General features: G+C 43.5%; 1 protein-coding gene across 1 annotated transcript in view; it reads left to right on the top strand.

The window, feature by feature from the left end:
- Positions 1-17,041, top strand: part of LOC309567011 (fer-1-like protein 4) — a 243,812-nt gene that overhangs the window by 125,034 nt on the left and 101,737 nt on the right. The window contains exons 18-22 of the mRNA XM_082272328.1: positions 1,459-1,579; positions 4,324-4,424; positions 4,722-4,809; positions 13,263-13,379; positions 13,817-13,969. Coding sequence (XP_082128454.1) covers positions 1,459-1,579; positions 4,324-4,424; positions 4,722-4,809; positions 13,263-13,379; positions 13,817-13,969 — 580 coding nt within the window. The remainder of the gene's footprint in view (positions 1-1,458; positions 1,580-4,323; positions 4,425-4,721; positions 4,810-13,262; positions 13,380-13,816; positions 13,970-17,041) is intronic.

Genomic DNA, 17,041 nt, shown 5'->3' with positions numbered 1-17,041 from the left:
CATGAAAACCATTGGATGCTCACTCACAATTGCTTAATCAATCTGATCGGTTCTCCAGAAGCATGCAGATATTTGCCACATCTGATCATCTTGGCAGAGTGAAAAGCATTTGGAGCCATCTAAATCGATTAATTAGAAGATTTTGCAACTTTTCATTCATTTCCATGTGATTTTTATTCAATTAGATCATTTTAGTTGCATTAAATAACACACACAACCTGCGCTTCAATTCTCGCGCAAGCTGTAATAGCAGCTGGAAAAACGTTATCCCCCAGGATATATATTGTTATATAGATCAATAAACCAGCGCTATAACAAATCAGCTGATCAAATGTCAGTGCAATGCTAAATCACCACCAAATAAATTCATATGTGTTACATACTGCAATACATCCCTATAGTGAGAAAACAGTAAACAACACATTTTGTCTCACAGGATTTCATCACAAGAACTTCCTCAGGGAGCAATGTTCACTGCCTCCTGAGAAAGTCTTTGTGACAAAACGTGTTGAGGGTGGACATAAAGTCCGATGCTGTGCGGAACCCGGAAGTGTCAGGGCTTTTTACTATATGTGTTACATACTGCAATACATCCCTTTAGTGAGAAAACAGTAAACAACACATTTTGTCTCACAGGATTTCATCACAAGAACTTCCTCAGGGAGCAATGTTCACTGCCTCCTGAGAAAGTCCTTGTGACAAAACGTGTTGAGGGTGGGCATAAAGTCCGACGCTGTGTGGAACCCGGAAGTGTCAAGGCTTTTTACTATATGGGATCTCGTTCTGCTATTTTTGAGTACAATTTTATTATTTAAATAAAAGTGTTTTACATGCTACATTAAAGCAATTGTCTGTTTTAATCTATGATGCTGAGCGGAAGGCTTAGGACTTTAGCTGGTGGGAGAGCTGGAAGCAGAGGGGTGCCGGTGGTGCTTAACCTTAATATCAAGAAATTTATGATCATCTTAGAAATAAGGGTTTTGGTAAGCGCTTTGGATTGAAGTGGGTGAAGGATTAAGGGAAGGTGTACAGTACCAGCGTTGTGGACATACTGATTAGACGACTTTAATGAGCTGCCATGCATGTTTTTCATTTCAATATTTATAGATTGTTATGTGGAACTGTGACAATTTGTCATATTATTGTGTTTCTATTTTTTATTTTAGTTTGTACTTTTTTTTTCACTGCAGGGATTTATTATGTATATAACACATACTGTATGTTTTATTTGGTAGAGATTTTGTTATATACTGATATTTGATTAGTTAATTTTGATAGGGCTGGTTTATTGATCTATATTTTAGTTGCATTGAATTATGGATTGTATGATCATATCAATACGAGTCTGGCTACCTTAAGATGACTGGTTATTCTGCAATTGATATGCTGCTTTGAAAATGCTTGTGCAGCCAGATGAAATTGTAAATCTCTTGCTTTACCTATTTTTTGTTTACATAGTTCATACAGTTACATACCTCTGGGTAAAGACAGGCCATGTGTCTACGTGCGGAGTTACTGGGAGGATCACAGCTGGAGATTGTACAACTCCAACTGGATAGTCAAGATAGCAGAGCGCCTGGTAAGAGTCAGAACCTTGTATAGCACTCACTTCTCTATGGTACCCGATTTTTTGAAAAGTTATAAATAAAATAGCACAAAAAGAGCTAGCACAGTAAACACTGCTAAAAGCCCAAAACGTTTATCTCAGTTTCTCATAGACTTGGTAGACAACAACATCTCTCAAGTTTTAGTTGCTGGTGATAGCAGAGGTACCCTGTGACATCTGAACTAGAAATTAGAGGGTTTGAGTGTAATCAGAACAGGACAACACAGGAAGTGCTATAAGCCCAATAAATGTTCTAATCCTTCCCCCACTCTACAAAATAGATGTAGTTTTGTTACTGTTTCTGTCCCTATGTGAGGGATATCCCATCACTTCCTTTACTTGTGTAGTGCTACCTCCGTAGGAGCCACTGGATGTAGCTTGTCCTCTGGTGCTGCCCTGACCTTGCAAAGTCCTCAACCCTTCTGAGACTCTAGGTTTAGACATGGTTAGACCCAGGGCTTTTTTTCTCAGAGAATAGGTGCAGGACCCCCCCCCCCCCCCTTCCGAGTCAACCCCTGTGTCTGCTCCGTACTCACCTCTGAGCATAGTTCCTTGGTTTCATCCCCACCCCACCTCCCAGCATCACCCCTTTTAGGGAATAGAGAACCAATTATAATTTGTGGTGCTAAGTGATTTGTATGGAATTAGTTAATGATAACAAGAAAGACAGTAAAATAGATTCCCTGCAGCTAGCAACAATGGACCCCCAGCAAAAATGGATCCACCCTAGCAACATTAGTCCTCCAACAGCCAGCATCAAAAGACCCTCCAGCAGCCAGCAACAATAGACTCCTCCCTCAACAGTAGATCTCTCCCAGCAATGATCAACGTCCCAAGCAAAATAATACCCACCACCAGCAGCAACAGATCCTCCACCAGCAACAATAGACCTCCCCAGCAACAACAGACACCCCTGCAAAAATAGATCCCTCCAGCAACAGTTGATTCCCCAGCAGCCAGCATCAATAGAACCTCCAGAACAGCTTAGTACTCTTTGCCATTACATACATTCAGTGTTAGAGGTGCAGGAACTACGTTCCCCCGCGTTCCTGCTGAAAAAAAGCCCTGGTTAGACCAACAATGTTCATCAAACCAGTTACCAATATTACCCAGCACAGAGTAAGAAAAGCCAATGGACACAATATTTCAATAACCAGAGTTGTATTGAATACTCCAAGAATGGCTCATATTAACACTTAGGAGGTTACAATTACTATTTACAGCAATGTATTACATTTGAAGGTTTAAGCAATAGCAACACAAGGTGAATATAAATGCCTAAATAATGTCAAAAGACTGTTAATAACCACTGTGCCTCTATGGTGCATGTTGAGAGCGCAACACTGGTTGTGGGGGGAAAGGCTTAAGAAAACCGCCAGCTCCCTTGTGAGCACTAGTGCAACACAATGGAACCATGATAAAGCCTTCTTATGGATATTTGTTTTAGTAGTTGTGGATATGGAATAGAGTCAATTATCTTCTTCTAGCATGTTGGGGCATTTTAGGGCATTTTAAAGATAAAGAGTAATGAAGAAAGACAGGGTCAGGTCTGTAGACAGAACTACGGAGGAGGTAGCAAAGCAAGGATTCCTTGATTGATTTAGTTAAACCGGTGTCTGATAGCAGTGTCTTTATACAACTAGGTAAACAGAAAGGTGGGCAGCTGCCCTCTCACCAATCCCAGTACAAACAGCCTCTGGACATACAAGATGAACTGAGCAGTTCTTTATACCTCCGCCGAAGGCGCATCAGTTATACAGCAGGCTGCTAGTGCACTGACAGCTATAGGGGATCAGGCTGTGTGTCACTACTACTGGCAGGGCTGCTGAGTCCCAATGCAGCTGGATGCAGAACGACAGCCTCCAACCGTCCACTTTGATGTTCTTGGGCCAAGCGGGCTCCCCCATAATCCTTTGCTGGATCAGCTTTCTGGAATTTGTTGTTCCGATGGAGCTCATAAATACAGCGAGGGTTGACTGCAGGACTACCCCGTACACACGCGTCGAAAATTGGCAGGGAATTTTCGGCCAACGTCCAATCTGCCGATTTTCGGCTTGTTAGTATGATGCTTCCGACAACCAACTCCGACTTTTCGGCCGAAAAAAATCTGGTGTGCAGGCTATAAAATTTTTGTTGGCCGTCAACACAACGGCCAATTTTCGTGCAGGCAGTACAGATTTCGACAGGGAAAAATCTGATGAGCAAGTCTGGGCATGCTCAGTGAAGAAAAAAACACAAAGAAAACAAACCAACACATGACATCACTTCTGAAGTAGATTTTTGTTGGCCAAGAAAATTTGTGTGCAGTCTAGGCACATTCCAACCAACAAAACACAACTTGGACAAAAGTCGGACGATCGGTCGGCTGATAATCGTTGCGTGTGTACGAGGCTTAAGACTGAGATGCCATTATAGTTCATGTGCGTGTAAAGGCAGGTGTGTCAATACTATTGACAATAAAGTCTAGGTAGGACTATTTAATCTCATATGATCTTATGCAATGCAACCCCCCTTTCAGAATTCAATGTTGTCGAGGCTGTGTGATGTATAGCATGAATAGTTAAAAGCAATAAAAAAGGCTTACTATTACAATTTTGTTTGTAAAATTTGTCCTGGGTCAAGCTTTCCTGGTTGCTTTTGCTCCCACCTTCATCACCAGAAGCTTTAAATGTTAATGACAAGAGGTTGTCAAGTAACTGTAAATTTTTCTTCTGCAGGAACATGGACTCAACGAAGTGGAGAAACTCACAAGAAGACCAAAATCCAACCCAGAAGACCGTCTAAAGCAAGTCCTAGAAGAATTTGTTGCTGGCTGCAGGTTAATGATTTTGCCAAAACTAAAACACACAGTTTAATTACCGTACTACCTACAGAATGTCACATGGTTATGCAAAATTTTAATTTAAAAATCAGAATCTGCTATTAGTAGCAGTACAATATGTCAGAGGCAGAATATGCAAGGTCCTCCAGGCAGTTAGAAGATGTTCTTTTGTTCAATTTATTATACAGGATACAAGATTAAGGATTCTCTGGTACTCTACTAAAACAGACTGAAACTAAATTAATAGTTCCATTCTTTGTATCATATTGATAATGTTGATTTGCTCTCTTGCAGGCAGTACTCACTTAGTGCTGGAAAGAGGACCATGGCTCGCCCCAACAACTTGGACAAGTGCAGGATGAAATCTCTTTCTCACAATATTGTAAGTCTGTGATGGACATGTTGTCAAAACCAAAATCCTTAAACCAAAGGCAGTCGAATAAACGCACAATTGAAGATGAATACAGTGAGCAGTAGACATGTGCATGATGAAAAAATGTGTTTTGTTTAGATTCATTAATCTAATTATTTTGTTAAATTCGGTTGATTCGTTCCATTCGTATTCGGGATTTGCATTCCGAATTTGTATTCGGAATTAGTTTCATGTATTTTTTTCGAATTTTCTTCGAATTTACCAATTTTTCAAATTTGAAACGTTCGTATCGATAAATGTTGAATCGGTCGAATCGAAAACTTAAATTTTTTTCGATTTGAATGTGGCAAAGTGAACAAACAATAGAGAAATCTCCATCAAATGATTACAATGACTCTTTAAATCATCTTTGGCTTAACAAAAACAGCATTATTTTGAAATGGTACTCTAATGACACACACAGTCTTTGATTTCAGAAATCTTTTTACGGTTCAAATTCGAATGGAATTGATGTAAAATTTGATTTGAATTTCCGTAATTCGGACTAATTTGTTTCGTTATTCGTAGCATTTGGTAAAACTTTGTTTATACTGCAAAGGGATATTCGGATATATCCGAAACTCCGAATAACGAAAAATTAATCTGAATATTTTTGCAGAACGAAACAAACCGCACAGGTTTAGTGAGCAGAGACCTAGGTCTTTAGGGAAAATTTACAGTGGATTAGTATTACATATATACAGTATATGTTCATGAAAACCCAGTACAAAACAGCACCCTTTGCAAAAGGGACAAATAGCAGTTCGGAACTTTCACGAATTTGAATATCGCAACCAAGTTTATAATTCCATATACAAGAGTAAACACAAAATCTTAAGGATCAAAACAATATTAATTACTTGATCTCCAGAAGATTTACCCCCGTTCATGGTCAGGTCATTTTTTGTGTTATGGCACTGCGTTACTTTAACTGACAATTGTGCGCTCATGCAATACTGTACCCAAATATAATTGATACATTTTTTTCCTACAAATAGAGCTTTCTTTTGCTGGTATTTGATCTGTTTTTTTTTTTTTGCGCTATAAACAAAAAAAAACCCCACAATTTAAAAAAAAACATTTTTTTTCTTTCTGCGTTGAAACATATCCATTTAAAAAAATAGAAAAAATCTAATATCTGCATATATTTAGGCCAAAATGTATTCTGCTACATATTTTAGGTAAAAAAAAATCCTAATAAGTGTATATTGATTGATTTGCGCAAAAGTTATAGCTTCTACAGACTTTGGGATATATGTGAAATGTGAAAAATAACCGTGCTAAGCTAATTACCAATGAGCAGCAGCTTAAAGTGTGACAAACACTCAAACAAAATTATATCAAAATAAGCCGCGCTAAACAGTGAATCAGTGCTATAACACATAGAATATCAAATATTATGAAAAAGTCCTTGAGTATCTATAAATAGTCAGTATACAGCAGGGGTAATGAATTAAAATTCATGAAAGTCCAGTAGGTAAAATTTTCTTCCAACCGAGGTCCGAATCATATGTTTGGCTCTCAAGAACCTCTGCACAATGCGCAAACATGGCGCGTCTTTACGAGTGCCACATCACATGATGCCACAGTACCATGTAGCTTGGTACGGCGCAATTAAAAAGAAAAAAAAGGTCAGGGACTTATTTTTCTGCGTTTCTGCTTACAAGGCAGCCCACTGAAATAAATGGGCCGCCTACACGCGTTACGCAACAATGTGAACCTAGTCCACAATCCTTCACATCACAATCCTTTTTATTACATCAGTGTTCTCAGTCCCCCTGTACATCATCCCCCCTTCACATTACAGTCCTCAGCCCTTCACATTTTTGTCAGTGGCCCCCCCTTTATATCACCCCCTACTTTAAATTGCAATTCTAAGCCCCTTTCATATCACCCACCCTTCACATTCCTGTTCTCGCCCCCTTTATAGTACCCCTCCTTCACATTGCAGTCCCCAGCCCCCCTTCACATTCCTGTCCTCATCCTCTTTATAGCACCCCCCTTCACATAACATTCCTCCCCCCTTTATAGCATCCCCTTCACATAATCATCCTCCCCCCCCTTTATAGCACCCCCCTTCGCATAACTGTCCTCACCCCCTTCATAGCACCCCCTTCACATAACTTTCCTCCCCCCCTTTATAGCACCCCCCTTCACATAACTGTCCTCACCCCCTTCATAGCACCCCCTTCACATAACTGTCCCCCCCCTTTATAGCACCCCCTTCACATAACTGCCCTCACCCCCTTCATAGCACCCCTCTTCACATAACTGTCCTCACCCCCTCCATAGCACCCCCTTCACATAACTGTCCTCCCCCTTTATAGCACCCCCTTCATATAACTGTCCTCATCCCCTTCATAGCACCCCCTTCACATAACTGTCCTCCCCCATTTTATTGTGCCCCTCCTTCACACTGCAGTCCCCAGCCCCCCATTAACATTCCTGTCCTCACCCCCTTTATAGCACCCTCAGACATTCCTGTGCTCATCTCCTTTTTTTTAAAACCCCCCTTCACACTGCAGTCTCCAGCCCCCCTTCACATTCTAATCCTCACCCCCTTTGTAGAACCCCATCCCCCTTCATTCCGTATCACTCCTTTACTTTTCTGCCTCTTTGATATCACCCCTCTTTCCCCCTTTACATTATTAGTGCCTCTTCCCTGTCCTACCTTAAACAGGGCAGCGTGGCTGACATCGGAGGCACAGCAGCTTACATCGGAAGTGCTCAAAGGGATGCACGGAGGGCGGGACCTGCCCCAGGTAACTGATTGGTTGCTACAATACAGGGCAGATCTAGCTACCAATCAGTTAACTGTACCAGCCCCCGTCCTCCGTGAATCACTGCGCTGCTCGTCCGATGTCAGCTCTGTAAAGACAGAGCTGCAGCGGCGGCGGCAGAGGGAAAAAACAGATCCTAAATGGCGTGACCGCTGCGGGGCCGGACGGAACACTGATTGGGTCCGGACTTGGCCCGCGGGCCGCCATTTAGTGATGCCTGGTATACAGTAATCCCCCGCTACATCGCGGTTCAGTTTTTGCGTTCCCGGTAATTCGCGTTTTTTTTTGTAATGTTATTTTACTATATAAATCATTAAAAATGAAATATTTTTGTGTTTTCCATAGCTCTTGCTATGTCTCTTAGTATCTTTTATGTGTTTAAATGAGTTTCTATTGTTTTAAAAGTGTGTTTAAAGACCTTAAAATGCTTCTACACGTACAGTGACAGTAAAATAAACATGCCTACAATGCATTTTAATAGGGTTTTTCTATTTCGCGGAATTTCACTTTTCGCGGCTGGGTCCGGAACGTAACCCCCGCAATGGAGGGGGGTTTACTGTATAGGAAATAACCACATTGAGATGATTTAATTAAAGTTAAAGCAGCAACTTAAATTGTGACATACACCCAATGAGAAGTATATAAAAAAGTATAAAACAAGCTGTGCTTCAAAGTGAAATAAGTGCGATAAAGTACAATAAAAATTTCAATATTCCATATGAAGTCCTATTCAAAAAATGAATAATGAAGAAATTTGTGTGTATATAGGTCAAAATAACTTGACCACAAAAACTGCTGAAAGTCAATCCAGTAGTCTGTGCGAATTTCCAAAATGTTAGATCGCTCTTAATGCAAGAAACAGCCACTAGATACACAGACTGCTTACCAGATTGAGGTATAGCAAGTGCCTGATTCAAAGATGTATACTCCCAGGATCCTCAGTAGAACCAAAGGTTAGGATAGAACCCTGGATAAATTCCAGCCTCGGACGACAGGGTAGGCTCAGCAGACATAAACCACGTGGAATATACTGGAATTTTTATTTATTTATTTATTTGCTTATACTAGTAATGGCGGCAATCAGCAACTGCAATATTTTGGCAGACAGTCGGACACTAACTGACACTTTTGACACATTGCGAGAACCAGTGACACTAATACAGTGATCAGTTCTAATAATATACACTGTCACTGTACTAATGACCCCCCCCCCCCCCCCGTCAGAATGGAGTTCTGCCTTGTTTACATAGGCAGAGCTCTGTTCTGTGTCTCTGCCCGACGATCAACGGGTGCTGGCAGACATTTAGTGCCTGACACCCACAGATTGACTTCTGCTTTGAGTAATCTCAGCAGAAGCGACCCCCTGCGCAAGAATCGAACACGCCCCCTGTAGGTAGAAGTGCAGAATCTCATATATATATATATGTGATTCTACACAAGAGGGCCGTCCTGTAGCAGTAAATCTGCTATAGGGTGGTCCTTAACTGGTTAAAATGAAGACCTGTGTCTAGAAATGAAATATATTGTATGTCAACATGGATGTTATGCGGCATACCAGCAGTCAGTGGGGGCTGGTGCTCCATGGGTCGGGGGGGGGGGGAGGCACCGCACTGCACACCATACCCCCCCCGGTCGCCGGATCACTGATCACTCACCCTGTGCTGCCCCTGGACTGACATGTGGAGGCGGCGGCAGAGGCTTCCCCCTCAGTCTCCTCCGTGTCCCCCTTCGTTGGTCGGGCTTCCCCTGTGTCTCCTACCTCCTCCTCCTTCACCAATAGGATGGCTTCTCCTTTCGGCTAATCGGGAAACGGGTCTCAGGGCGAAAATTAATTCGCTATTGTCACAGAACTGGGTGGGCTCGGGGCGCAGTGCTCTGCGCCACGAGCCCACCCTTTTATGAAGCCTATTAGAGCTCTGGCTCTAATCATATGCTTAAAAAAAAAAAATCCCCATTGGAATCCATGCATCCGGCGCCCTGCATGTAGATTAGGGGGCCGGATGCATAGATAGGGGTGGCGGCGCCCCTGCGCCCCTAATGGAAGGACCGCCACTGCCAACAGTTAAGTAGAAAAAGCTTGTTCGTAAGTGTTGCAACAAATAATAACAAGGAGCTAATTCTATACTTATAACATGAAAGGGTGAAGGGGAGTAGAGAAGAAAAAAAAAAGAAAAAATTAAACATACATACAACCTGTAGGAATGAAAGGAGAAAAGGTAGAAAAGGTTATCTCCGAGGACTTATTAGTCCCCCGCCAAGTATTGTATCCACAGGTCCCCCATTTTATCAAATTTTACAAAATTAAAGGACACAACCAACTAATTCCAGCTCCATGCTATTGCAATTCTACCCGCTATAATAAAGTAAGACACTAGCCTCCTCCTGTGTTTAGGGAGCTTGAGGTCTAATTTTTGAAAAAGCTCTATTTCTGGAGCTCTAGGAATGTTCTTTCTTGTTACTGAACAGATGAGGTTAAAAAGTCTAATCCAAAATCAAATAAATTTAGGGAATTGCCCCCAAACATGAAACATAGTGCCCACCTGGCGACATTGTCGAGAACCGTAAGATGACACTTGTGGGCACATTTTGGCAACCATGTACCATTTAAGTAAAGTTTTACAATTGGATTCATTCAGTGTTGTATTAATAGTTATTTTAGATAAATGTACGGGGACGCTGTGGCCCAATATGAATTCCATGGGGGTGCAGGTGTAGGTCCCCGAATTCAACCAGGATGACACTGACCCTCCCCCTAACACTAAATCTCCCTTTTTGCTCATTAACCTTTCCTGCCCCTCTGGGCTGAAATATACCAGAACCAACATTTCACTCCCATAATCTACCTTCTTTTTTCTATGACAATTTAACTTCACCTGTCTCTATAAAGAGTCCTACACACTGGGTGAGTTTCCCAGCTCTTCTGAAGGCCTTTTCTCCTGGTAAAGAAAAACATGCCTAAAGCTGTGTTTTGCAAATGTATTTAGGTACATCAGTCATTTGGGCATTTATTCATAGAGATGGCCTTGCAGTTCGCGACGAACTTTGCTCGTTCTCTGTCCGCCGATCATGTGAACATATGGCGATGTTCGCGGTGGCCATATTAGTTTACATTGTGAAGAACTTTGACCCATGACACATCCATCAGGTGGAACGGGACAGTCAATTGAGACATTTCAGCACATGGACGTACCCCCTACCTTATAAATAGACCTGAGCTGGCGGCCATTTCACATTCTGCTTTTTGTCAGTGTAGGGAGAGGTTTGCTGTGTGCACCAGGGACAGATTGTCAGTGACACAAATCACTCTGTTATAGGTCCACAAAAGTCCTTTTAAGGACTGGTATTTGGTATAGGTGTACTATCTATATTCTTTCTTTTATCAGTGTAGGGAGAGGTTTGCTGTGTGGAGCAGGGACAGACTGTCAGTGCTGGTTCACACTGAATATATCTGCATGTTCCCGCATCGCATCCGCAGCACAGGCAGTTCACACTGCCATATACGATACGCTGGTGGTGTCGATTCAAAGTTAACGACACCCCCAGCTCAGATCGCATATCGCAGTGCAATCTGACAGTTCGCACAGAATTGGATTGCACTGGTGTGAACCACCATGCGATCCGATTCTGCTCTGGACCAAAAAAAGGGTCATGTGCATGTTCACTGCGATTGCGGTGCAAATTCAGCCATACAAACTGTATGGCTGAATTTGCACCGCACAGACATCGCATGTAATTTTAGGAGCAGTGCGCTCCAAATTACATGCAATCTCTTTGATTGCATTAGGGGGCACGCTGGTCTCTGTGCATTGAAAGGGGGCACGCTGGCATCTGTGCATTGACAGGGGGCCCGCTGCTCTCTGTGCATTGAAAGGGGGCACGCTAGTCTCTGTGCATTGAAAGGGGGCACACTGGCATCTCTGCATTGAAAGGGGGCACGCTGGTATCTCTGCATTGAAAGGGGGCACACTGGCATCTCTGCATTTAAAGGGGGCACGCTGGCATCTGTGCATTGACAGGGGGAACGCTGGCATCTGTGCATTGAAAGGGGGCATGCTGGTCTCAGTGCATTGAAAGGGGGCACGCTGGTCTCTGCGCATTGAAAGGGGGCACGCTGATCTCTGTGCATTGAAAGGGAGCACGCTGATCTCTGTGCATTGAAAGGGGGCATGCTGATCTCTGTGCATTGAAAGGGGGCACGCTGGTATCTCTGCATTGAAAGGGGGCACGCTGGCATCTCTGCATTGAAAGGGGGCACGCTGGCATCTGTGCATTGACAGGGGGCACGCTGGCATCTGTGTATTGAAAGGGGGCACGCTGGTCTCTGTGCATTGAAAGGGGGCACACTGGTCTCTGCGCATTGAAAGGGGGCACGCTGATCTCTGTGCATTGAAAGGGGGCACGCTGATCTCTGTGCATTGAAAGGGGGCATGCTGATCTCTGTGCATTGAAAGGGGGCACGCTGATCTCTGTGCATTGCAAGGGGGCACGCTGATCTCTGTGCATTGAAAGGGGGCACGCTATGCCGTAATTACTGAAGGCCCCTTTCACACTTTTGTGACCTCAAAGTCAAAGTTTTACCCCGTTTTTTGCCGCAAAGCAATGCCTATTACATTTTTCTGTTTGCTACCCCCCCCCCCAAAAAATTTTGAGCACCAGCCGCCACTGCTCCTCATCCTCTCTATCTGCACCCTCTTCACTCTCTGCTGTGTGCACCCCCAAAGACACCACCTCCAACACCACCATATACCCTCCGCTTGAGTCACAGGAATTATTTTCCGATCCATCACAATACATTTACGATGCGCAGCCATTTTTGGCATCGGATCAGGAAGAGGCCGCCACAACAGCCGCCACTCAGCAGTCTGACGACAGATCAGACCAAGGAGGTTGGTCCCCGCTGTTGCTGCCTATTCCGAGATATGTAATGTTAGTGGTGGGGAAGGTGATGTCAATGGTGCAGAGGCAAAATTACCGCAGTACCCAAATACACTATTATGAAAGTATATTGTTATATAACACCTCCGCTTCAATCTGTCATTTTGGAGGGCCACTGGTCTATCACACCAGTTATAATACTTTTTTCTAATTACGTTTGTCACTCTTTGTAGTTGTAGTATCACTGCAGAACCGCTCACCAGTCTGTATATGCAGTAAAACATCTGTGTTATACTTACTGTGGAACCTAAGGGGTTATTTCTGCACATTGTGTAAAAAAGGCTATTTGATCCTGCCTTCTCTGATCCTCCCTTTCTTCTACAGTCCCCAATCCATCTGCTGATAGAACAGAGCCTTGGGGGCACTCTGCACATGCTCAGTTTGGTGTGTATTGCTAGGCAGTTTTTATTTTCTTGGGAGGGTGATCAGCACAGAGCCAATCAGCACTGTCCAGACAGAGTTTCAGAGGTCCTGCAGCCTCATAGGACAGTCGGAGGAGAATGAAAACTCCTCCTACAAGCTTTAACTAGACACTGATAAAAGTCATACGACTACTATATACTGTTGATGGGAAATGGTATTTAGCAGTTTATATTTACTAAAATACAGGTAATTGCATTTCCAATTTCTGTGTACTGTGGGAGACTAGATATAGTGGATGCAGGGTCCTGGGTTTAGTAACACTTTAAATGGATTTTATCCCTCTAGATTCTCTCTGCCAAACAAGCACTGAGAGCCAGACGCCGGCTGAACAGGCACAATGTGAAAGAGAAGATAAACGATGGGAAGAAGATTTTAGCCAGAGTTCGACTCTTGGCTAAAGAGGTTAGTTCTTCTTACAAATTTGTACACTGTTTTGTGTAGCCAGGAAAGCAGACAGGAATTTGTTAATAGCTTGATTAGGTCAGAGTTAGACATGCCAAAGATGGGAAGTATACTCTTAATTCCGCATGATATTATATTCTTCATTATATTATAAGCAGGGTAAAGACAATGAAAAGTCATTTGGCAAAGGGGATGCATAACTGGCATTACACCATTTGGCGTTTTTATTAAAAAATTGTGTATCAGTTTGCCTAGTGAAAGTATATGTACATTCGTTCTGTGCAAATTGGGGAAAAAAACAAATGTTATTAGGTTATTTCCTGTGCTCGTTGAATATTTTTCATTAGTTTAAAATAAATACTGCTTTGGCCACTAGATGGTGCTAATTATTATTGGAATTCCCTATGAATTGATTGTGTGGTTTAATTTTGTTCCAGCCTCAGTGCACGCTGCCTGACATTGTGATATGGATGTTCAGCAACAATAAGCGACTGGCCTATGCACGCATCCCAGCACAACACATCCTCTACGCCGTGGTGGAGGAGGAAAAGGGAAAAGACTGCGGCAAAATCTCCACTGTCTACTTCAAGGTGAAAATATCTACTCAGGAAATATAAGTGGTCTCTTATTTCAGTCAATACAGAACATTTCCATAGCGAAGGAGAAACTACAGGGAATCGACTTGAAAGATTAGGAGCCCATTCACATTACTGTAGTGCATTACTGCACGTTTGTTAATGCGTGTTGCGTAGAAATTACCCTCTCATGCGAATGGGCTTTCCTAATGCACTAAAAAAGGTGCACCATTTCAGGCAGCACAGTGCATGGGTTATTGCAATGCCATGTGTTGCAATGCAAGGGACGTTTGTTGCCAAGGTGCATTGCGGGTGCCATTAAGAATGTAAGACACCACATTGCAAAAATGCATGTAGCGTGTGTTGCCACGTTTTAGTGTAATGCAATAAAGTAAATGGGCCCTAGAAGTTATGACTTCATTGACCTTCCTGTTCTGCATTTTTTGTTCCAGCTCAGTATGCTAAAGTACTGAAGCCAGGAACAGCCAGGCAATTGGCATTTTTAGAAGAATGTCAACAATGGCTACCTGCTTCTCTGAGTACACTTTGCCTTCAAGAGATACTGCCCATTCAGGGCAACGTGAAACTGCCTCCTGATATGGAGACTACAATAAGTTGGCCGAGGACAGGCAGATATCTTCTCACTTTTTAATGATGGAGATGTAGCACTACTACCAAAAGAGCCGCTATAGTTTAGCAGGTACTTTCCCAAAAACAGTGCATATACAGCCAGGCACATTCCAACAGTCACTCCAGCTCATTAAACAGTCTAGGGCAGTGATGGCAAACCTTGGCACCCCAGATGTTTGGGAACTACATTTGCCATGATGCTCACCTTCACTGCAGAGTGCATGAGCATCATGGGAAATGTAGTTCCAAAACATCTGGGGTGCCAAGGTTCGCCATCACTGATCTAGGGATTGTCTTTAAAGCAGGCATGTCCAACCTGCGGCCCGAGGGCCGCATGCGGCCCAGAACTACAGGCAATGCGGCCCACTGCCCCCTGACTTCCAACTAACTGTAGACAGAGGCTTCCTCGGAGAGGAGGGGGCGAGTCATACCATGCCCCGCCTCCTGGACTGGCTCCTACGATAGACAGCACATTGGTGACGTCTATTATAGGAGCCGGTCCAGGAGGCAGGACTGATCCCCGCTCTGTGTAATCCAGCGGCTCTGTGTAATCCAGCAGCTCTCCTTTCTCTTCATTGCAGACTGCATTGGATGGGCACTGATCAGGCTGCATTGGATGGGCATGCACAGGTGAGGCTGCATTGGATGGGCACTGATCAGGCTGCATTGGATGGGCACACACTGGTGAAGCTGTATTGGATGGGCATGCACTAGTGAGGCTTCATTGGATAGACACGTACTGGTGAGGCTGCATTAGAGGGGCACTGGTGAAGCTGCATTGGATGGGCACTGTTTAGGCTGCATTGGATGGGCACACACTAGGTTGCAAGTGCCGTGCGATCTCCTAGCTGCCACAGGAGACTTAGGATGTCTGCAGTCAGTGACAGAGCCGCTGCTTCCTGTATGATATGAAATGCACTCCGCCTGTGACAGGAGCCATACAGGAAGCGGCGGCTCTGCTCTCTACTGCAGCCACTGCTTCCTCCAGCAGTACCCGCATGACCAGCATTACCCACCAGCAGTAACCGCCAGCAGTAAATGCACCAGCAGTCTGCAAAATACCGGTAAGTAGAAAGGTTTGTTCATTATCGTGTGTAAATTGTTGCAATATGTTTTTTAATAACTAGTTGTGTTTTGTCATAACATGTCATGTCCTTGTTCATACATGTATGAGTAAGGACATGCCATTTTCTAGCTGCCTAAGTCATATGTGCTAGAGGTGCAACTAGCCCCCAACACATAACTGTAAATATCCCAGCATGTGCAGTGTTTCTGACTCCTACCACCATGACCACTTCAAATCACTGAAGTGGTCATGGTGGTTAGAGTGTTCCTTTAATATCTCTCAGAAGAAGTAATCCTCTGTATACTGATTCCAGTATTCCTGATACAGCGCAGGAAGGGCGCGGCAGCATTTTATTAATTATATACCTTAACTATAGTATATATTTTATATGCGGCCCCGAGAAAATTTCTCTACACTCAATGTGGCCCAGAGAAGCCAAAAGGTTGGACACCCATGCTTTAAAGGTTTATTTGCTAGTAGAAACTTGTGGGGAATTTGGAGGTATGTGGGACACTCCAAAACATCAGGTACTATTAACAGAGGTCTCCTTTAGTAACAGTAGCATAAGTACAGGTAGCATGGAACTATCTATGGGTTCATGGCTGAGGACCATGAATTACAGTAGCTTTAGCACAGGTATAGATAGACTGGAACAGTTTGTAGGGGACACAGGTGGGGACCGTGAAGTAGCTTTGAGAACAGGCAGACTGAAACAGTCCACAGGTTCATGGCTGGGGAACATAAAGTACCTTTAGTACTGGTAAAATTAGACTGGAGCAGTCTAGAGGTTCACGGCTGGGTACCATGAAATAGCTTTAGCACAAGTATAGCTAGACTGGATTAGTCTATAGGTCTACGGCTGGGAACCATGAAGTAGCTTTGAGGTGCAGCACAAAAAAAAAGGCTGTAGTTACAGGATCCTCAAACAAGATCAGTTCATGGTGCAGTCTCTTGTAAAATAAGCCAGCATTCAGTCTAAAGGGCTCCAGGGGAAAGAACCCCTCTTCCTATCAGATCACAGATCTTTTTCCTCAGCAGGGAAAAAGACAATCTCCTCAGGGCTCCAGACTATTTAACAGTATCCCAACCACCATATTGGCACTCCTCCCCAGGGATTGGCAAGGACCTGTTCAATATTCAGACTGGCGATTTACATTTTTCCCTCCCTAAGCTCCAGAAACTTCTTCTGGAGGTAGGGGGAAGCAATCAAACTTCCAGCCTGATGAAGCCCAGAACAGACCAGATCAAATAACCACTGCTCATCTGATTACAGTACAAGCCAAAAACTAAATTGACCTAACAGCCAAACTAGAGGGTGCTACCGGGAGATAAGTGACAGTGGGCAGCTTAAGACTAAAAGTCAAAGTGGTTCTACAATAGCACGTTCTAAC

This window comes from Pelophylax lessonae (assembly GCF_965119305.1).
Source record: "Pelophylax lessonae genome assembly, chromosome: 11".
Classification (NCBI taxonomy): domain Eukaryota; kingdom Metazoa; phylum Chordata; class Amphibia; order Anura; family Ranidae; genus Pelophylax; species Pelophylax lessonae.
Note: the sequence above shows the minus strand (reverse complement) of the source record. Positions and strands in the feature narration are given on the sequence as shown.